General features: G+C 38.8%; 1 protein-coding gene across 1 annotated transcript in view; it reads left to right on the top strand.

Moving 5' to 3' along the window:
- The window catches only part of C2CD6 (C2 calcium dependent domain containing 6), an 85,952-nt gene that overhangs the window by 44,732 nt on the left and 18,357 nt on the right, over window positions 1-22,863 (top strand). Inside the window, exons 6-9 of the mRNA XM_030802818.1 lie at window positions 514-558; window positions 1,557-1,625; window positions 3,985-4,064; window positions 10,143-10,286. Coding sequence (XP_030658678.1) covers window positions 514-558; window positions 1,557-1,625; window positions 3,985-4,064; window positions 10,143-10,286 — 338 coding nt within the window. The remainder of the gene's footprint in view (window positions 1-513; window positions 559-1,556; window positions 1,626-3,984; window positions 4,065-10,142; window positions 10,287-22,863) is intronic.

Raw genomic sequence — 22,863 nt, 5'->3', positions numbered from 1 at the left:
GTCAAGATGGTTCAAGTGCATTACATTTATTGTGCACTTTATTTCTATTGTTATTACATTGTAATATATAATGAAATAATTATACAACTCACTAGAACGTAGAATCAGTGGGAGCCCTGAGCTTGGTTTCCTGCAACTAGACAGTCCCATCTGGGGACGATGGGAGGCAGTGACAGATCATCAGGCATTAGATTCTCATAAGGAGCATGCAACCTAGATCCCTTGCATGCATAGTTCACAATAGGTTTTGTGCTCCTATGAGAATCTAATGCCCCCACTGATCTGGCAGGAGGTGAAGCTCAGGCGGTAATGTGAGTGATGGGAAGTGGCTGTAAATACAGATGAAGCTTTGCTCGCTTGCCCACCACTCATTTCCTGCTGTGCAGCCCAGTTCCTAATGGGCCATGGACCAGTACCAGTCCATGGCTTAGGGGTTGGGGACCCTTGGTTTAGATAATATACAGGGAAATACATGGGTAATTCTATATTTAAAATTTTTATTTTTTTTTCTAGAAAGGGTGCTTCATTGAAGACGTCCAAGTGTTGCAGAGAAACATAGTAAGGACTTTACTGAAACTTCCTAAGTTTTATGTGCATGTAATATATTCTTAACATTTCATGTAACTTTACTCTGATATTATTTGTAGGCTACATGTTTTTATTCATTTAGTTACTGTACCAGTCACTGTTTGAAATAGTAGAAATATATGAAATAGAAAGTACAATATTAACTAACAAAAATCTCCTCCTTCTCCTCCTCCTCTTCCTTCTCCTCTTCCTCCTCCTCTTCTTCTTCTTCTTTTTTTTTGCTAAGTGGTGATAAAATTAGAAATCATTAGGTAAGAGAGTAGAATGCCTCTGGCTGCTGGCTTGACTGCATAGCCTCAGGAGCCTCACTTGCTAAATTGAGGAAGTATTATTTTTCTCTCTGGAGAGTTTCTAAAGAGTTGTTTGCAGTTCTTAATTTAATTTCTTTTTAAGTGCTTAAAATTAGTAGTTGGATTAATTGATCTTTCTATTCAGAGAGGCTTTTGCTGCCAGTGGCCAAACAGGGGCCAGGAACATAAAAAAACAGAATGATGGACACTTGACTTTATTACCTCTCATGCCCTCCTTTATCAACCTGGGTTTCAGAGAAGTGAAATCACTTGTCTAAATCAAAATTTTATCTGAAACTGGGACTGGAGGTGAGAGGAGTGTGCATAAATAAAAATATACATACATGAATGTATATTTGTATATTCATACACATGTATGAATCACGCGTATATATGTATGTCAGCATCTCAGTGTAATCCTAGTAACAATTAGAAGTTGATATTTTCCATATTTTAATTGTATAATACTACTTAACTTTAACATAAAAGGTTTTAACGTTTCAGGTACTCAATAAATTCTTCTGTAGGAGTTCCTTGTGTAAATGCTTTTTTAAAAGTCAGGAGATTCATACTTTGGCTTTTCTAACTTACAGATTTGTAAAGTAAAAATATCACTTTTTGTCCCTTCTCCATTAAAATATCATCCTGATCAAACAATAAAATTTATCACGTGTTTAGTTTGTCTGCAGGCTGGAGGTGGAATTTATGTTCTCCTATGGAAACTTTGGTTATGGATTTTCACATCAGGTTAGTTCCCCTCTTTTAAAAGATTAATTATTCTGTTGTAACTCTTCAGTCAAATCATCCTCTTCTGAGGCTCTATTTCAGTTTGAATGATTGTTTAAAATAAATAATTTTAAAAGATGCTTCTTTACCTCCCAACTTTGAGGTATGTGGGCTTTTCTTCAGCCTAAAGAAAGATGAGACTTTACTATGATTTGTTTATACATTTTAAAGCAATGATATTTTATTCAAAATGTCTTTATTAGAAAACTTGAATTTAGGCTAGGCGTAGTGGTTCACACCCGTAATCCCAACACTTTGGGAGGCCGAGGTGGGTGAATCACCTGAGGCTGGGAGTTTGAGACCAGCCTGGCCAACATGGTGAACCCCCATCTCTACTAAAAATACAAAAATTAGCCAGGCATGGTGGCAGGTGCCTGTAATCCCAGCTACTCGGGAAGCTGGGGCAGGAGAATCGCTTGAACCTGGGAGGCGGGAGTTGTAGTGAGCCGAGATCGCACCACGGCACTCCAGCCTGGGCGATAGAGTGAGACTCTGTCTCAAAAAAATAAAACAAAACTTGCTTTTATTTGTGTGTACACATACATATTGATGTAATTTGAAACACAAGTATTCAAGAAATCAGTGTGGATTTCTGCATCTAAAAATAGTTATTAAAAATTGAGTAATTGCCTGGCCTGGTGGCTCACACCTGTAATCCTAGCTACTCTGGAGGCTGAAGCAGGAGGATCACTTGAGTCAGCCTGGGCAATATAGTGAGATCCTGCTCTGAGAAAACAAAGTGGAGTAATTGATCTAATTCAGTAATATTTTGTACTCATATGGTCCTTTCCTCCACAGTTATTTCAACATCTGGTGTTATTTGAACTCTCCTTGATTCATCAAGAGAGTAATAAAGCCAAAGAAGATATCTTCCTAGTTTTGACTTCCTCCTTTAAATTCACTACCATAGGTCCACATTGCCCCAAATACTTTTATGTACTAACTTATATCCTTTTCTTTCATTATATCCTTAGGCCAGATTCCTAGAAAGGAAATTCTTGTCCAAAACAATGACCTTTTCAAGGAATTATTCTAGAAAAGTTATACCAATATGTACGCTCATCAAATATTGAAAGAACTCTTAATATTCCTGGGTGTCACCAGTTTTGTGGTATTCAAAAATGCAGTCCTCTTAGTGCTGCTGTTGTATAGGGGAAATGACCTTTATTTGCATATCATTTTTTACTTTCAGTTTTTCCTTTCTAAAGTTTTGGGTCTTTTTAAATTAGGAATTGAGAGTGAAGACATCAGCCTTATTAAACAAGTCTACCACTATGTTAACTGAGAAATCTCTGTAATATGTTTTAAAATTGTGCCTATATTATAATGATGTTTAATACATTTTTTTCTTACTACACAAACTTTGATTTTATTTATTTTTATTTATTTTATTTTATTTTATTTTTTATTTTATTATTATACTTTAGGTTTTAGGGTACATGTGCATAATGTGCAGGTTTGTTACATATGTATCCATGTGCCATGTTGGTTTGCTCCACGCATTATGTTTAATACATTTTGAATCAGAAGTAATATACAGATGAAAGCCACAAGGAACAAACTTTTTTTTCCCTTCTCTGCTTTGAGTTTTTTACTTTTTCTTCTGTTATTTTTTAAATTTCTTATCGTAATTAGGCCTTATAGGGACCCCTAATTGTTTACTCCTTTTGTGACAGTTATAGCTTATGAGCACCAACTCCAGTGGTAGGTTTTGTGTCTGAACGTAAGTATAATATGTAGTAATAGTCATTTTTAAGGAGAGGTATTCTTTTCAGAGAAAACTGGGCAAGTATTATTTTATGTAGGTGGAATCTACTAAAAACCAAGAACAAAGGAATTATATGGAAAAGAATGGGATATATAATAAAAGTTCAAAATAAAAACTTGATTTTATGTCTGTGAACTTTTCAGTGATATGGTCCCCTACTTAACCTATCATGATACTGTAAACAGGGCACTACATTGGGGGTAGATAAAGCTACATTCAAGTCCTGACTCTTGCCTATTGTGTAGCCTTGAACAAATTACTGATCTTCAGTATCATCTGTAGAATATGCTTAGTTACTTACCGTATAGGTTTATTGAGACAGTTAAATAAGATTAAAAGTATAATAAAATGCTTGGCAAATATTTAGTACCCAATAAATGTTAGTGTTTTCTTTCCTCTCTTAATTCCTTATTTCCTTACATGTCTCATTTAAGGCCTATTTCATAGTCCTGGGGTATTCATAGCATTATGGTATCAATATGGTATGGTATTACAATTAGTGAGTTTTAATTGTAACTAAACAGTGCTAAAATACACTTACATTTTTTTCAGTTAAAACCTCTTCAGAAAATTACTGAGCCATCCATGTTTATGAATCCTGCACCACCTCCAGAAAGAACAGATCCCGTGACGTAAGTGTTTTAAGTCTCATTAATATGGTCAGATCATGTGACATTTAAAACAATTTTAATCCATTTGGTGGAGCATTTTGGTGGAGTTATTTTAAGAAGTCCCCAGGACATGGCCAGGATGGGGTAGACTCTGAGGTGAAGAGAGTAGTGAATTGTTCTGCTTAATAACAGGAAGAAATTTTGAATTTCTGGGTATAGCCCTGGATAGAGGAGTTGAGGACGTGTGGAGATAAGAGCAGGAGTGCCAAGTTCATGGCTGAAGGAGGGAAGAGAAGAGTAGCTTAATAAGGAAAGCAGGCCAAGGAGATACCCCTTTTGGGAAAAGAGGTGAGAGACTTAACATCAGACTGTCTGATAGTTATCAGTTTTCTGCTCTGCACTATAGTAATGTTACCCTTACCTCCACACCACTCCAATTACTACAAAATCATCTGTAAAAAGTCTATGGTAAAACAAATGTCATTAGCAAACCAAAAGTAACTTAAAATATAGTATGCTAATCAATCTTGAAATTTCAACAATAAAAATAAATTATAGAAAAATGAGCACCTGAGAAAGACATTTAATCTACAGTGTTATCCAAGAATAAGAAATGGAAAAAAGCTGAAATGGGATTGAGGGAATTAGCTATTGAATGGGAAATTGTGTTCTGAAGCGCTTATTTTCCCGTAGTCTCACCAACACTGGATATTATCATTAAAATACTTTATCTATTTGATATTGGTGATTTGTTGAAATAATAAAGCTGAACTTTTTCTTATGTTTACCTTTCTTCTTCATACATTGATTAAATAAACATTTATTGAATGTCTGCTATATCCCCAAGTCATGGCAAATACAAAGACATGTGAGGCCTTCTCTTGCCCTTAAGTAGCTCATGGTTTAATGCAAAGTAACATAAAAAATAATTACTATGATGATGCAAATGGAATAAAAGTCCTTCAAGAGCCAAACATAAAGAACTGTGGGATGCCAAGGAGCTTCTAATTCTTGTCAGGGAAGTTGGGGAGGAAAGAGTGATCAAGTAAGTCTCCACAAAAGAAAGTGCTTAGAGTGAGACTTGTAAAAGTGGTAGTAGTGCATCTGGCTGATTTTGGAAGAGTGAGGGGACACACTCTCTTGATAGGGCACATAAGTAAAAGCGAGGAGCCGTAAGAGGCTCTATTATGTTAGAGAACAGTCTTTAGTTGAGAGTGGCTAAGAGATTAGGAGCAAGGAGAAGAGCAATGAGGGATGAGCTAGAGGAGTTGGCAGGGGCAAGACACAGTGATTGAGAGTTCAGACCCCAGAGCCAGACTGTGTGGGCTCACATCCTATATGACCTTGGGCAAGTTACTCAAGCTCTTTATGCTTCATTTGTTGAATGGGATAAAAATTAAAACTACCCAATTGAGTTACTATGATGATTAAATAAGTTACATGTAAAGTACTTAGAACATGGGAGCAAATAGCAAAATGCCTAATTAGTTGTTACCTATTTATAAAATTAATAAATATTTTTCATTACCATCATCATCATTGTAGGTTTATGCTTCTCAAATGTGAGCAAATTTTACTCCTTTGGGTTCTCAGGAATATACTCCATATATACTCCAAAAGAACTATTTGAGTTTTTAAATTTATATAGACAGAAATCTGGAGAACATGTATAGGGATGGATATTAAGGGCAGGGGATGATGGTAGAAGGAAAATAAAGTTGGATCAGGCTGAGTTTATTGATATGGACTTAACTAAACAGAGATTATTTTTATTTATTTATTTATTTGGAGACAGGTTCTTGTTCTGTTGCCCAGGCAACAGATCATGGCTTACTGCAGCCTTGACCTCTTGAGGCTCAATCAATCCTCCCTCCTCAGCCTCCCAAGTAGCTGGAAATACAGGCATTTGTTACCACGTTTGGCTAATTTTTGTATTTTTTGTAGAGACAGGGTTTTGCCATGTTGCCCAGGCTGGTCTCGAACTCAAGCGATCCACCACTTCAGACTCCGCTCAAGCGATCCACCACTTCAGACTCCGAAAGTGCTGGGATTGCAGGTGTGAGCCACTGCAGCTGGCCTAAGCAGACATTTTTGCATTTAATGCTGTAGCTTGGGGAGTTAGAAAGGGCTCTCATAGCTTGTTTACTTGAATGACTGAAAAAGGAACCAAAAGACGGCTCACAGTGAATTAGTTAGAAATGCTTGGTTAATGTAGAGGAAGGGTTTTAGAGGCTCAGAGAAATTATGTTAGAGTGGACTTGCCATTTAAGATTGACTCACCCATCCTGGGAGGGTCCAGAAGACACACGTTTTACCATGACTATAAGAAATGAGTTTGTGAAGGGTACCCTGGCATCCTTGGAGAGCTCATGATTGCTCTTCCCTGTGGGCCAGACTTTACAGTGGCACCTGCGGTCACTGAATTGGGAAACTTAAATGCAATGGGAGTAATTGGGTCCCAGGGTGGCAGGAACCAAGTGAGGATACTCAACTACCAAAGGCAAGGTGGGCATGGTTACCATAATGGACAGTAGAATCAAAGAAGCAATCAGAATAGTCTTGCTAGTGCAAACCTATGGTGTTGGCTATCTGATCATGTGTTCCTAGACATGAGTAGATAGGAAGCCTACTAAATTCTAACCTGATCTGTATAAGCAGAAAAGTTCTAGGTCAAGGGAACAAAAGTCTAACCTGCATCATAGAAACAGAGTCATGGCTTCTCAGTCAATTCCCAGAGTTGAGCTACTTTACAGACTCAGAACTCCTTTAATGAAAGGGAGGTCCTTCAAGAAAGGACCCTAGTATACTTCCAAAAATTTATGCTGTTAGTATTTCTCCCAGCCTTCCCCAAAGGGACCTATGGCCTTTTACCATGGTAATTGTGCACTGGGGAGAAGGGAACAATCAGAGCTTTTGGAGACTACTAGACACTGTCTCTGAACTAACACTAATTCCAGAAGACTCTGAATGTCACTGTGGTCCATCAATCAGAATAAGGACTTACAGAGCTCAAGTGATCAATAGAGTTTTGGCTAAGGTCCATCTCACAGTTGGCTGTGTGGGTCCCTGAACATATCCAGTGGTTATTTCCTGGTTCTAGAATGTATAATTGGAATAGATATTCTTGGTAGCTGGCAGAATCATTGGTTTCCTGATCTGTGGAATGAAGGCTTTTATTTTGGGAAAGGCCAAGAAGACGCCATAGAACTCCCTCCATCTATGAAAGTAGTAAACCGAAAGCAATACTGCATGGAGGAATTGCAGAGATTAGTGCCACCATCAGGGGCCTGAAAAACACAGGAATGGCGATTCCTACCACATCTCCATTTAACTCCCATATTTGGCCTGTGAAGAAGACAGACGGATATTAGAGAATCACAGTGGATTCTTGTGAGCTTAGCCAAGTGACAACTTCAATTGCAGCTGCTATACCAGATGTGGTTTCATTGTTTGAGCAAATTAACATATCCCCTGGTATCTGGTGTGCAGCTACAGTCTGGCAAATGCTTATTTCTCCATACCTGTTAATAAAGACCATTAGGAGCAGTTTGCTTTTGGCTGGCAAGGTGAGCAATACACCTTCACTGTCCTGACTTAGGGGTATATCAGCTCTCTAGCCCTATGTTACAATTAGTTCCCAGGGATCTTGATTGCCTTTTTCTTCCACAAAATAGCAGACTGGTCCATTTTATTGATGATGTGCTGATTGGACTTAGTGAGCAAGAAGTAGCAACTACTCTAGACTTACTGATAAGACATCTTTGTGTCAGAGGGTGGGAAATAAATATGATAAAAATTCAAGGGCCTTCTACCTCAGTGAAATTTCTAGGGGTCCATGGTATGGGTGGTGATATCCTGTATACAGTGAAGGATGGGTTGTTGCATCTGGTTTCTCCTACAACAAAAAAGAGATACAACACCTGGAGAAATAGCCACAGGTGGGCCTCTTTGGATTTTGGAGGTAATCTGTTCCTCCTTTGGGTGTGTTATTCTGGCCCATTTACTGGATGACTCAGAAAGCTGCTAGTTTTTAGTGGGGCCCAGAACAAGAGAAGGCTCTGCAACAGGTCCAGGCTGCCATGCAAACTGCTCTACCATTTGGATCATATCATGCAACAGATCTAATGACGTGTTAGTGGCAGCCATAAGGTACCTAGCTATTGGTCAAAAATTGTTCTGAGAGGAGGCTTTTTTTGATGAGATTCACTTTTAAACTGGCACACTGAGTAAAGCAGGTCACTCTCCCTAGTGTGGGTGGGCCTCATCCAATAAGTTGAATGAAACAAAAAGATTGACTCACCCTGGGGTGAGAGAGAATTCCTCCTGCCTATCTTTGAACTGGGACATTAACTTTTCCCTGCCTTTGGGCTCAAACTGAAACATCAGCTCTTCTGATCTCCAGCCTACCAGCCTTTGGACTGGAACTACACTATTGGCTAACCTGATTCTCAGGCCTTTGAACTCAGTCTAAAATTATACCTTTGGCTCTCCTGGGTCTCCAGCTTGCTGATTAACTTTGCAGATCTTGGGACTTATCAGCCTCCATAAATCACATCAGCCAACTGCTTATCATAAATATATTTATGTATATATATATCCTATTGGTTCTATTTTTATGGACAACCCTGACTAATATGGAACAGAGGAACAAACTAATTTGTAAAATATTTAGAATGTTTAGCTATATCTCCTGTAATTAGGAAGTGACTGATTGGAGATGGAAGATGACAGAAGGGGAAAGGAGGAAAAAAGATGTTCACATTTAGGGACCACTGGGTATACATTTGGTGCTGTTATTTCCGAACCAGGGAACACTTAGGAAAGAGCATATCTGGAGAAGGGGAAAACGGTGAGTTCTATTTTGGACATGTTGAGTTTAAGGTGCTTACCACTAGGCATAGTATAGAATAGAGTTTAAGAATCTAAACTTTATTGTCAAAGAGACTGTGTTCAAATGTTAGCTTTGCCACTTACCAGCTGTAAGACCTTGTGAGGAGTTGTTTAATCTCTCTAATACTAGCTTTCTTATATATAAAATAGGATCTAATAATTCTTATCTGATGGGCTTGCTGTGAAAAGTGAATGAGGAAATATACATAGCCATATGAACATTGCACCTAGCACAAAACACATTCCCAAAATTTAATAGATTTTAAAAATAAAATATTAAACTAGTTCAACCATTGTGGAAGACAGTGTGGTGATTCCTCAGGGATCTAGAACTAGAAATACCATTTGACCCAGCCATCCCATTACTGGGTATATACCCAAAGGATTATAAATCATGCTGCTATAAAGACACATGCACACGTATGTTTATTGCAGCACTATTCACAATAGCAAAGACTTGGAACCAACCCAAATGTCCATCAGTGATAGACTGGATTAAGAAAATGTGGCACATATACACAATGGAATACTATGCAGCCATAAAAAAGGATGCGTTCGTGTCCTTTGCAGGGACATGGATGAAGCTGGAAACCATCATTCTTAGCAAACTATTACAGAAAACCAAACACCGCATGTTCTCACTCATAGGTGGGAATTGAACAATGAGAACACTTGGACACAGGATGGGGAACATCACACACCAGGGCCTATAGGGGGATGGGGGGCTGGGGAAGGGTTAGCATTAGGAGAAATACCTAATGTAAATGATGAGTTGACAGGTGCAGCAAGCCAACATGGCACATGTATACCTATGTAACAAACCTGCATGTTGTGCACATGTACCCTAGAACTTAAAGTATAATAATAAAAAAAAGAAATTAAAAAAAGAGAAAGAGATTTGAGTCTAAAGATTTGGAGAGAGGTCTGGGCTCAAATATTTTGTACTTCTCATTAGAACTTCAGGCCCTTCTGTCCTTTTCCATCCCTGCTGCCTGTGATCTGAGTTTAGTAGTAAGGATAATCAAGAGAGCACTTACCTCTGGATTTCTGGCCCTTGGCTTTTTTCCTAGCTCTAGCCTTCGATGGCCCAAGGTGGCTAGGTGAGCTAAAAGTGTAAAAGAGAGAAGGGTTCAAAAGTGATAGCTGCCACTGATTTTGGAAGTGGACTCTTGTATAATTTCAATATTTCACTTTATTATTATTTTGCAGAAAAGTTATTACACCACAGACAGTAGAATATCCAGCATTCTTATCCCCAGACCTGAATGTTACTGTTGGGACTCCAGCTGTGCAATCCTCCAACCAGCCATCTGTAGTGCGACTTGAAAAACTTGAGCAACAACCCCGGGAAAGGTAAAAAAAAAAAAAAAAAAAAAAAAAAAAGTTCAAAAGCGCTCAAAATTTTCATCTTAAGTGTTATTTGTATAATATATTAATTTCTCCCTTTGAGACATAGGCTTGCTATAGGCTCAGAAACTTTCATTATGGTGCCATTGTTTCATGGGTTCAGAGACTATTTCTGATTTTTACTTGTCAATTTAGGTATCTTGTTTAAAAAAGTGTTATGCCAGAGAAAGAGGTGAAAACTCCCTTTATTTTTATTTTTTGAAACAGTGTCTCACTCTGTCACCCAGCTTGACCCAGATCGGAGTATAGTGGCACGATTATGCTCACTGCAGCCCCAAACTCTTGGGTTCAAGCAATCTTCCAGCCTCAGCCTCCCAAAAAGCAGGGACTACAGACACATCACATGTCACCACACCTGGCTATTTTTTTTTTTTTTTTGAGACAAGGTCTTGCTGTGTTGACCAGTCTGGTCTCAAACTCCTGGCCTCAAATGATCCTCCAGTCTCAGCCTCCCAAAGTGCTGGGATTTCATTGTGCCTAGTTGAGGTGAAAACTCATTTATGAGGGATAAAGCATAATTCTTGCTGTCTCCTCATTCACCAATGTATTTCGTAGGTCTTGTGCTTTTTTTTTCTTCTGTATTTCTTGTCCTTTTTTTGCTATGCTTCAGTCTGGGTATTTTCTTCTGACTTATATTCTAGTTCACAGGCTGTTTCTTGTTTCTATTCTGCCATTAAATCAATTGAATTCTTAATTTCAGTTATTTCATTTCTTGACTATGGAATTTCCCTTCGTTTTTATAGTTTCTATTTATCTGCCAAAATCCACAGCCTTGTCTTGTAATTCTTTGGACATATTTATTATTGTCTCCGTCAGCTCAGGCTGCTGTAACAAATACCGTAGATTGGATGGTTTAAACAACAGACTTTTATTTATTATAGTTCTGGAGGCTGGGACATCCAAGATTAAGGTGCCAACTGATTTGATTCCTGCTGAGGGCCCTCTTCTTGGTTTGCAAATGGCCTTCTGTTTACCATATCCTCACACTGTGGAGGGAGATCATCTCTCTCATGTCTCTTATCATAAGAGTACCAGTCCCATTCATGAGGGCTCTACCCTCATGACCCAATTACCTCCCAAAGGCCCTTCCTCCAAATAGCGTCACATAAGGGATTAGGATTTCAACATATGAATTTTGGGGTATGTACACTTTCAGTTTATAGCAATCATTGCTATTTTAAAATCCAAGTCTGACCATTTCATTATCTGGATTATCTGGATCTTCTGTGAGTCTATTTAAATTATTGTTTTTTTTCTCTTAGTTTTCAGTCAGTTCTTACATTCTCACATGCCTAGTTGTTTTGATTGAGTGGTAGACATTGTATTTGAAAATTTATAGAACTAATTTGTGGAGCTTAATTTTAATTACATATTCCTACAGAGAAAGTGTACATTTGTATCTGGCAGCCAGCTGGGCTAGGAGCACTAACAATCCCAGATCACTTTAATTCAATTAAGATTGAAATTGAAATGATTTGAAGCTGGGCTTTAGTTCCTGTGAGGGGGGGTTAGTCTCTTTGTGGTTTATTCTTACTCCTAGTGTCAGGACTGGGACTAGTGTGAGGCAACTTAGGTCATAACATTTGAAGAGACGCTCATTCTCTTAAAGCCTTTTGGGGTCCCAACTGGGTGTTTACCAGGACTTCTCATCCCAACAAGCCCTGGACTCTGGTTTTTGTTCTCACATCCTTGTATTTCTATCTCAAAGCTCTGCTCAGGTTTTTAACTTCTTGGCCATCTCAAGGCATAAATGCCTTGAAGGAAAAATGGCGCCAAATGATGGGCTCCACATCTCTGGACTTCCTTTCTGTCTGGAATCTTGGGTATGCAAATCCTTGCTGTCTTTATAACTCACTGATTCTTTCCAACACAATTTAGACAATGTTTTGTCCAGCTTTTATAGTTGTGCAGTGAGATGATTGGTCTGAAATAATCTAGTTTGGAATCACGGTGATCATTTTAAAGATCATAGTATCTTTTCTGAAAGAACTTAGAGTGTAATGAGTAGAGACATAAAAAAGCAAAACAAATAAATTACAAATTAAGAAATAAACTACAAAGGTATCAAAAAGATGGTAGAAAATAAAGGAGGTGACTGATTTTTATAAGAATTATTAGAGAAGGGGCTGGGCGCGGTGGCTCACACCTGTAATCCCAGCACTTTGGGAGGCTGAGATGGGCGGATCACAAGGTCAGGAGATCGAGACCATCCTGGCTAACATGGTGAAACTCCATCTCTACTAAAAATACAAAAAATTAGCTGGGTGTGGTGGCGGCCGCCTGTAGTCCCAGCTACTCGGGAGGCTGAGGGAGGAGAATCACTTGAACCCAGGAGGCAGAGGTTTCAGTGAGCCGAGATCACACCACTGCACTCCAGCCTGGGAGACAGTATGAGACTCCATCTAAAAAAAAAAAAAAAGTATGATTAGAGAAGATATTTGAGGTAACACTAAAGGAAAGGAGTCAGCATACCAAAGATCCAGGGATAGAGAATTACTGTATGAATATGTATGAAAGCTCTAAGATAAGAAGAGATTATGCCTTGAAAAAGATGGCAGCCATTGTAAATGGAGCAAAAAGCAAGGGGGAAAGTGGCTTGAGACAAGATAGGTGGAGACCAGATTTTTCAGACCCTTATAGACCATAATTTGAATTTTATTATAATAAAAATAGGAAGCCATTGTAGGTGTTTTATATTATTATTATTTTTCCCTTTTCTTTCCTTTTCCTTTTTTTTTTTTTTTGAGATGGAGTCTCACTCTGTCACCCAGGCTGGAGTGCAGTGGCATGATCTTGGCTCACTGCAACCTCTGCCTCCGGAGTTCAAGAGATTCTCCTGCCTCAGCCTCCCGAGTAGCTGGGACTACAGGCATGCACCACCATGCCTGGCTAATTTTTTTGTACTTTTAATAGAGATGGGGTTTCACCATGTTGGTCAGGCTGGTCTCGAACTTCTGACCTCAAATGATCCACCCGCCTTGACCTCCCAATGTGCTAGGATTACAGGTGTGAGCCACCATGCCCAGCCTATATTATCTTTTAAATATAATATTTGATCCAAAATGATAATCTATAGTACTAATATAAATTATGTATAGAATAATATAATGCTACCAACCAGTTCTTAAACCAACCTAAAACCTAGAACATTATAGATAATTTGTATCTACTTATGAGTTTCTCTCCTATCTCATCCTCCTGCCTGTTTCCCAGAAGTTAACTACTTCAATGAGTTTTGATTTTATTTTTTGCCTTTTGAAAATTAATTTAAAAAAAATCATATATGTAGGATGCTTAAATAATACATTATTTGATTTTGCTTGCATCACCCACTATTATGTTTCTAAGACTCATCTATGCAGTTTCATGGCATTCCATTTGTTGAGTATGCTGCAATTTTCATTTGTTTACTAATGGTCATTAGTTGTATTCTCTTTTTATTGTTGCATAACAAATTATCACAAACTTAGTTGTTTAAAACAATATCTATTTATTTTCTCACAGTAGGTCAGAAGTCTGGGCAGAGTGTAATTGAATTCACGAGGCTGGCCGGGCGCGGTGGCTCACGCCTGCAATTCCAGCACTTTGGGAGGCTGAGGCAGGCCAATCACGAGGTCAGGAGTTTGAGACAAACCTGGCCAACATGATGAAAACTCGTCTCTACTAAAAATTCAAAAATTAGCCGGGCGTGGTGGCGGGCACCTGTAATCCCAGCTACTCAGGAGCCTGAGGCAGGAGAATCGTTGGAACCTGGGAGGCAGAGGTTGCAGTGAGCTGAGATCATGCCACTGCACTCCAGCCTGGGCAACAGAACAAGACTCTGTCTCAAAAAAAAAAAAAAAAAAAAAAAGAGAGATTTCACAAGGCTGAAATACAGGCATTGGTCAGCACATTCTCATTTAGAGGGGTCCTCTTCCAAGTTTGTTCAGGTTGTTTGAAGAATTCAGTTTCTTGTGATTATAGGAGCTTCTCTTCTTCTGGAACTCTCATAATGTGATGATTTGTTTAACAGTGTCCCGTAAATCCTGTAGCCTTTCTTTATTCTATTCTTTTTTATCTGCCTGTATTATTTCAATAGACCTGCCTTTAAGTTCAGAAACTATTTCTTCTGCGTGGCCTGGTTTCTATTGTACATTTCATTATTATTATTATTATTATTATTATTATTATTATTATTATTATTTGAGACAGAGTCTTGCTATGTTGCTCAGGCTGGAGTGCAGTGGTGCTTTCTCAGCTCACTGCAACCTCCGCCTCCTGGGTTCAAGCAGTTCTCGTGCCTCAGCCTCCAAGTAGCTGGAATTACAGATGTGAGCCACCAAGCCTAATTTTTGTATTTTTATTAGAGACAGGGTTTCGCCTTATTGGCCAGCATGGTCTTGAACTCCTGATCTCAAGTGATCCACCCACCTTGGCCTCCCAAAGTGCTGGGATTACAGGTGTGAGCCACTGTACCTGGCCCACAATTTTACATTTTATTTCAGTCATCGAATTCTTCAGCTCTAGGATGTCTGTTTGGTTCTTTTTGTATCTATTTATTTGTTGAATTTCTCATTTAAATCATGAATTGTTTTCCTGATTTAATTGTCTATCTGTATTCTCTTATATCTCACTGAGTTTCCTTAAGATCATTATTTTTAATTTTTTTCTGACATTTCATGTATTTCCTTATGATCGGGGTCTGTTACTGGAGAATTATTGTTTTTATTGAAGGTGACGTTTCCTTGCTTTTTCCTGATTCATGTGTCCCTACATTGATTTCTATGCATCTGATGGAAAAGTCACCTCTTTCAGTCGTATGTAGTAGATTTCCGGGGGAAATATTTGTATGAATATTATATGACATCTTGGGATATCAGATTGGTGGGGCACATTTGCCCGGTTCTAGGTGGATCCAGTAGTTTAGTCTTCACATAGTTTTTTCAGCTATAATCAATATTAGTGGCATTTGCAAGTTTCTCAGTAGCCTAGGCTGAGAGAGTCTGTAGAGATGGTGGTGTGACTTTGTCAGGGATGGTCTCACTGGGCTGTTTCTTAAATGGGTGGCATGCAGTGGCTTGTCTGGCCTGGGAATATTCTTGCCCAGAGCAACTTGTGGGGCTGTTTCTTAGGCCTCAGATGTGGGCACACAGCTCTTCAGCTGGCCTGGAATCCTGTCTGCCAGGGGCAGCCTGTAGGGATGTTTCTTGGGCCTGAGATGTGGGGGCACAGCTGCTTTGCTGGCCTAGTGATGTGTCTGCTGGGGGCTGCCCACAGGGCCATTTCACAGGTCTGGGATGCAGGTGCAAAGCTGCTCAGGGGCAGGGCCACTGGAGGTAGCCTGAGGAGCTGTTTCTCAGGTCCTGGACATGGGCTCTTGGCTGCTTGCCCAGCTTGGGGACATGCCTGTCAGGGGCAGCCTGCAAGATGGTTTCTCTGGCCCTTATTGGGGGTACAGGGCCATTGGGCAAGCCAGGGGTGCTACGGGGCTGTTTCTCAGGTCCTGAGCATTGGTGCATAGCCACCCTGTTGGCCCAGGGATATATCAGCTGCTCTGAGGCTCAAGAGTCTCTTCGGCTTGGGGGGCATGCAGCAGTTTGGCCAGCTTAAAGACAGGTTCACCCTGGGTGAGAGTGGCAGTTTCAGTTCCTCCAGCTGGAAGTGTGGTGGCTGGGGTTGGATTCCCTGCTGTGCAGGACCATAGTCACAGCCAGTACTAGACCCAGGCTCTGTGCAACTGGGGTGTAGTGTTCAGTCACCTGTGTGGGTTTGGTGGTGTAATGAAGATGGCGCTCCAGAGCTGGAGAGGTGCAGTGGCAAGATGGCACTGTGCTGTAGCAGCTTGGCTCACAGAGGTGGATCTGGGGGCATTGGGGAGCATACCTTGTGCTCCTAATCCAAGGCAATGCAGTTATGTGAATTCCCAGCAGCTCTTAACACTGTACTCAAGGCCTGTGAGGACTATGGGGTTCTCCTGTATAAAGGATTGTTGATATTTGTGGTGGCAATGGGGGCTGGTGGGGATATTCTGCTAACCTTTTCCCCACAATGGTAAGTCCCTCCTGTGTCCAGGCTGATCTGATCCAGACAGAGGAGACAGGGCAGCAGAGGCTGTTTGCGTTCACACTGCCCTCCTGGACTTCCGGTCACCACAGGTGCATCTGCATTCCCCTGCTGCATGCCAGTGCTGTCCCTTTGACATTCCAGTCAAATCTTAGTTGTTTATTCAGTGCATTGGTCCTTTCTTGTGGGAGTGATAAGTGCCAGGCATCTCTAGTCAGCTATCTTGCTGGCACCATGGCTTGAAAAACCTGTATGAGTAGTGGGAGATAATACTAAGACAGTTGTAGATAAAAAAATTCAGGGAAAATGCTACCAGTTGTTAAACATTTAGCGAATTAATTAGGAGGAGGTTGTTTTCATTGATATTTATTAAAGTTTAAAAGTGAAGTTGTCCTAGGTGTGCAAAGGAAATAATTCAAATGCAATAGACAGTTGCTAGGGAGGTGGTGATAAGTGTAATTAGAAGGGCTCAGGTTATGATGTGTTAGCAATTTTGATATTTAAATCCTTGGAGTAGAAGCCTGTAAGAAAAGGCATGCATGTAAACGTGAGGCTTACAGTAATAAGCAAAAAAGTGGTGAAGAGTGTAGCTCTAAAGAGGCCTCCTATTTTTTTAATATCCTGGGCATCGTTAAGGTTATGAATGATGGATCTGGAGCATATAAACAGCACAGCTTTGAAGAATGCATGTGTACAGATATGGAGAAATGCTAGATGTGGTTGATTAATACCAATAGTGACCTAGTTGGCTTGATGTGGAAAATGCGATCTTTTTGATGTCATTTTGTGTTAGGGCACAAATTGCTGAGAATAAAGTATTAACAGCACCTAAGCATATTATTAGTGTTTTAATTGTTTTGTTGTTTTCTATGAGTAGGTGAAAAGCAGATTAATAGAGAAATCCTGCTACAACTTCTGTGCTGGAATGGCGTAGGTCTGAGACAGGTGTTGGGCCTTCTATTGTTGATGGTAATCATAAATGAAGGCCAAACTGGACAGATTTGCCAGTTGCTTCCAGAAGGAGCCCAATTAATGGAAAGATACAGGGCTGGGGTTGAGCATGAAAATTTGATGAAACTCCCATGTGTCTTAGAATAGTAAAAATCGTGCTATTGATAATAGAAATCTGATATCTCCAATGCAATTATATAAAATAGCTTGGAGGGCTGCTATACTTGCATCCCCTCTGCTGTATCATCATTTGATAAGTAAAAATGATATAATTCTCACCCTTTCTCATCCAATAGAGTTGCCAGTTGCCAGAGGTTGTTGGCCGTAACTGAAATTTGTATAGGGATGAGAAATATAAGTAAATATTTTAAAAATCAATATTTGAATTTAAATCTATATAGCATATTGAAAATGCTATGATTGATCATGTAACAGAAAGTGCCACTGGTACAAATATTATTGAGAAATAATGTAACTTGAAGCTGAGTGTTAGTTTTAAGGTTTGAATAGTTACTTGGATTATTTCTTGGCCTGAGTAAATGTATATTAGAGCTGGAATGAGACTGGTTATAAAAGCATATGATGTAGAAGTTTTTACATAGTGAGGGTATGAAATATCTTTATATGTGTTGGTAATAGTTATGATAATTTCTAAAATTAAGTGAAATGGTGATAAAGGAAGAGAATAAATTTATTACTTTTTTGTTTGCTTGCTTCTATTTATTTTTATTATTTATTTATTTATTTATTTGTATATATATTTTTAGACAGAGTCTCACTCTGTCATCCAGGCTGGAGTGCAATGGTGCGAACTTGGCTCACTATAACTTCTGCCTCCCAGGTTCAAGCGATTCTCCTGCCTCAGCCTCTAGAGTAGCTGGGATTACAGGTGTGCACCACCATACCCTGCTAATTTTTGTATTTTTAGTAGACAGAGTTTCACCATGTTGGTCAGGCTGCTCTCAAACTCTAACCTCAGGTGATCTGCCTGCCTTGGGCTCTCAAAGTGGTGGGATTACAGATGTGAGCCAAACACTTATCACTTTTTTGGAGTTGCATCTTTTTTTTTTTTTTTTCTTTTTGAGGTAGAGTCTTGCTCTGTCACCCAGGCTGGAGTCAATGGCGCGATCTCGGCTCACTGCAAGCTCTGCCTCCCGGGTTCACGCCATTCTCCTGCCTCAGCCTCTCCGAGTAGCTGGGACTACAGGCGCCTGCCACCACCCCCGGCTAATTTTTTGTGTTCTTAGTAGAGACGGGGTTTCACCGTGTTAGCCAGGATGGTCTCGATCTCCTGACCTTGTGATCCGCCTGCTTCGGTCTCTCAAAGTGCTGGTATACAGGCGTGAGCCACCGCGCCCAGCCTGGAATTGCATCATTTTTTTGGTCCCTAAAACCAATGGATTACTTGTATCCTTTAAAAGTTGATAAAGCCATATTGTTATATTAATAGATGGCAGTTATCGCATACCTTCTCAGTAAAGAGTTTTAAGCTTCTATTATTTTATTTATAATCTAAATTTTTTTAAAAACAGTATGTAGGTCCTAGAATAATTTTGTTATTAAGTGATAGGAGTAGCAGAGGTAGATGTATAAAGCATTTTCTAATGTGAGTGATGGCTAATTTATTAATGTGGTATGTAAATTTTCCTTGTTGCATTGTAATTAATATGCAGAGGGAATATTAGGCTGTAATTAATATATTAAGTCCTATTAATAATAATGGTAAAATTAAATCATGAAAATGATGCTATCACTACAAATAGTTCTCCGATTAGGTTGATGGTTGGTGGTAGGGCTAGATTGGTTAGGCTAGCTAATACTCATCATGTTGTTATTAAAGGGAGTAATGTCTGTAGTCCTTGAATGAAGAGCATATTTCAGCTATAAATTCATTCATAATTTGAGTTTGTGAAGAAGAATAGTATGGATGAGGTAAGGCCATGGGCAATTATTAGGGTTATGGCTCCTATAAAAATTCGTGGAGTTTGGATGAAAATGGCTATAAATATTAGTGCTATATGATTTATGGATGAATATGTGATAAGTGATTGTTTTTATTGAGACAGAGTCTTGCTCTGTCTCCCAGGCTGGAATGAAATGGCACGATCTTGGCTTCCTGCAACCTCTGCCTCCTGGCTTCAAGCTATTCTTGTGCCTCAGCCTCCTGAGTAGCTGGGATTACAGGCATGCGCTACCATGCCTGGCTAATTTTTGTATTTTTAATAGAGACGGGGTTTTGCCATGTTGGCCAGGCTGGTCTCGAACTCCTGGCCTCAAGTGATCCATCCACTTCGGCTTCCCAAAGTGCTGGGATTACAGGTGTGAGCCACCATGCCTGACTGTGATAAGTGATTTTAAGTCTATTTGGTGTAAACAAATAGAGCGTGTTATAATTATTCCTCACAGGGATACTATATGAAATGGATAAGCTATATATTCTGTTAGTGGGTTTGGAATTATAGTAATTCGTATTATATTATAGCCTGCTAATTTTATGGCTGCAAGAACTGTGGATTCAGCAATTGGAGTTTCTGTGTGTACTTTGTTAGTCAGAGATAGAAACTATAAAGGGGTATTTTTACCATAAATGGTATAATGCATGCTAATCATAAAAGACTATTATGTCAAGAGCTGAGTTTGAACACAGTAACAGGTTATTAAAAAGTGTAATAAGCATGTGGAGTTTTGGATATAAATTAATGCTACGAGTTGAGGTAAAAAACCAATTAGTGTATAGAACAGGAAATAGAGCCCTGGATTTAATCATTCTATTTGGTTTCCTTATCAGAGAATAATAATTAGAGTTGGAATTAGTGTTGCTTCAAAGAGAATGTAAAATAGAGTTAGTTCTGTGGCAGTAAATATTATGATTAAGAATAAATATAGAAAGATTAATATTGAAATATATAGCTTTTTCATATATATGATTATTTGGAGAGATGATGTTGACTTGCTATAATTCTTAGGGGAAGTAATCAGTTTGTTAGTATAATGAAATGGGGGCTGATAGTGAGTTGGAGAAAAAAACTAATGGAAAGTTTAGGTTATTTTTACTAAATTGGCTTAAGAGGAATAATTTGATGAAACTAATTAGTAAGCAGTGCATAGTTGTGTGAATTCAAATTTTAGAATTTTTAGAATATCGTGTCACTGGCATAAGTATAATTGTGGGTACAATAATTGCTAGCATTGGAGAAGATTTGAGTTTTATATGTAATCTGAGCCGTATGTACTAGATACCATTGTTAGTAATGCCAGGCCTATGGCAGCCTCACAAGCTGCAAATACTAGTAAAATGATAGGTATTATGGTGGATAAGATAAAGCATATATTTAAAATTACAGGGCTTCCTAGAATAAATAGTGATAGTATTATACGTTTTAAACATAGTAATGGAGATATTAGGTGTGATCCCATTATACTGGTAGTCCTATTAGGGATGTGATGTAAACTAGAATGATACTGATATAAATTGAAAGCATATTGGTAATTATAAAATATCATAACTTAATGAGTCAGAATTATTTGTTGTAATTTAAACTTATTGCCATACTTAAGTCACTCATTCTAGTCCATCTTGAATTCATTCATAAACTTAGGCCTAAGTCTAGAATGGAGTTTAAAATTAGAGCTATAGTAAGAATAACTTTTGGGTTACTTGAGATGCTCATGGTAGTGGTAATAGGAGCGAAATTTCTAGGTTGAATAATAGAAATGTAATAGTTAATACAAAAGATTTTCTGGAAATGGCAGGCAGACAGTGCCTATTAGATCAAATCCACATTTGTATAAGCTTGATTTTTCTATATAGATGTTTAGTTGTGGGAAGCACAATGTGATGATTACAAGTAGTCATGCTAATGATGTATTAGTTGCTAAAGTTAATGTAAGGTTAATTATTATTTTCCAGTTTAGACTGAAGCTAACTGATTGGAAGTCAGTTGTACAGTTAATACTAAAAGAATAGGAACTTCATCAATAGACAGAAGTGTACAGAAATAGTCATTACATCTGTAAAATATCATTATTAGGTAACTTGGTTACCTAAAAACTTTGGTTTTGAAAACCAAAATGGTGGTTAAATGTTAAGTTGACATAAGAAGCAGACGATAAGGAAGTTGGAGCTGATAATTACATATAGTTATTGGAAGCCTGTTACTATGAAGAAAATTGAGTCATTTACACCATCACAGATAGTAAAGGATGTTTTGAAGTGTTCTAAGATTTGTAATAATGTAAAAGAAATGCCTAATGAAATTGTGATGAAGAGAGCTTGAAGTATATGTTTACGGATTTCTTCTAGTGAGCTATGGTGCACTCGGGTGATTGATACTCCTGAGGCTAACAGGACTGATGTATTGAGTAGTTAAACTTCTCGGAGATTAAGTGGGTGAATACCTGTTGGTGGTCAGCAACCTCCCAGTTCTGGGGTCGGGGCTAGGCTTGAGTGGTAGAAGCCTCAGAAGAAAACTTGTGATATGATAAATTATTCTGTATTAGAGGCATTTTTGAATGATTAATGTGTGGAGGCCTTGCAATGTGCTTTCTCAGCTATCTCATCATCACTGGTAGATGGTTAATGTATTAGTTAGTAGACCTACGCATAATAAAATAATCAAGTTAAAGTGAAATAATATTACTAAGATGTCATGAATAGAGTTAATAATGTTCCTGTAGGTGGTCAGGAGCTAGAATTAACTATATGGTCAGTGTAGGACTATTGGGTCATATAGTAAAGACTGACCAGACGTGTGGAGTCGTAAGCTTGAATTGGGGCTACAGCAAATTCAAGAAGAGTGAGTAAAATTACATTTATTAAGATGATAAATATAACTGAGGCTGTTGCAAAGATAATGTTAATAGAGTTAAATCTTGAACAATGGAAGGTTAGGGTTGCCACCCCCTACCCATGCAGTGGAAAATCCATATATAACTTTTGACTCCCTTAAAACTTAACTACTAATAGCCTACTGTTGACTGGAAGCCCCACCAATAACATAAACAGTCAGCAGATATTTCATGTTTTACAAAAAGTGCAAAGTTTTTGCGCCTGCTGGTGTGGTTTCAGCAACGGCTTCATGAATTTTTCTGTCTTCTTTTCTTTAACAATAGTCCTTATGCTGGATTCATTTATCCTGAAATGGTGGGCAACCTCAATCTATGGTACATATCAAGCAACTCAACTTATTCTTGTAATGTCATAATTTTTCTCTGTTTCTTAGGAGCACTTCTAGCATCACTAGTGGCACTTCATACAGGTCCCATGGTGTTATTCAAGGCTTACACTAAGAAGCTCAATGAAAAATATACAAGGGCAGGGCGCAGTGGCTCACACCTGTAGTCTCAGCACTTTGGGAAGAGAGGATTCCCTGAGTTCTGGAGTTTGAGACCAGCCTGGGCAACATGGTGAAACCTCATGTCACAAAAAATACAAAACTTAGCCAGGCGTGGTATGCACCTGTAGTTACTCAAGGCTGAGGTGGGAGAATTAATTGGGCCTGGGGGGTGGAGCCGAGATCACACTGGGCCG

This window comes from Nomascus leucogenys, chromosome 22a, assembly GCF_006542625.1.
Source record: "Nomascus leucogenys isolate Asia chromosome 22a, Asia_NLE_v1, whole genome shotgun sequence".
In the NCBI taxonomy this organism is placed as follows: Eukaryota; Metazoa; Chordata; class Mammalia; order Primates; family Hylobatidae; genus Nomascus; species Nomascus leucogenys.
Note: the sequence above shows the minus strand (reverse complement) of the source record. Positions and strands in the feature narration are given on the sequence as shown.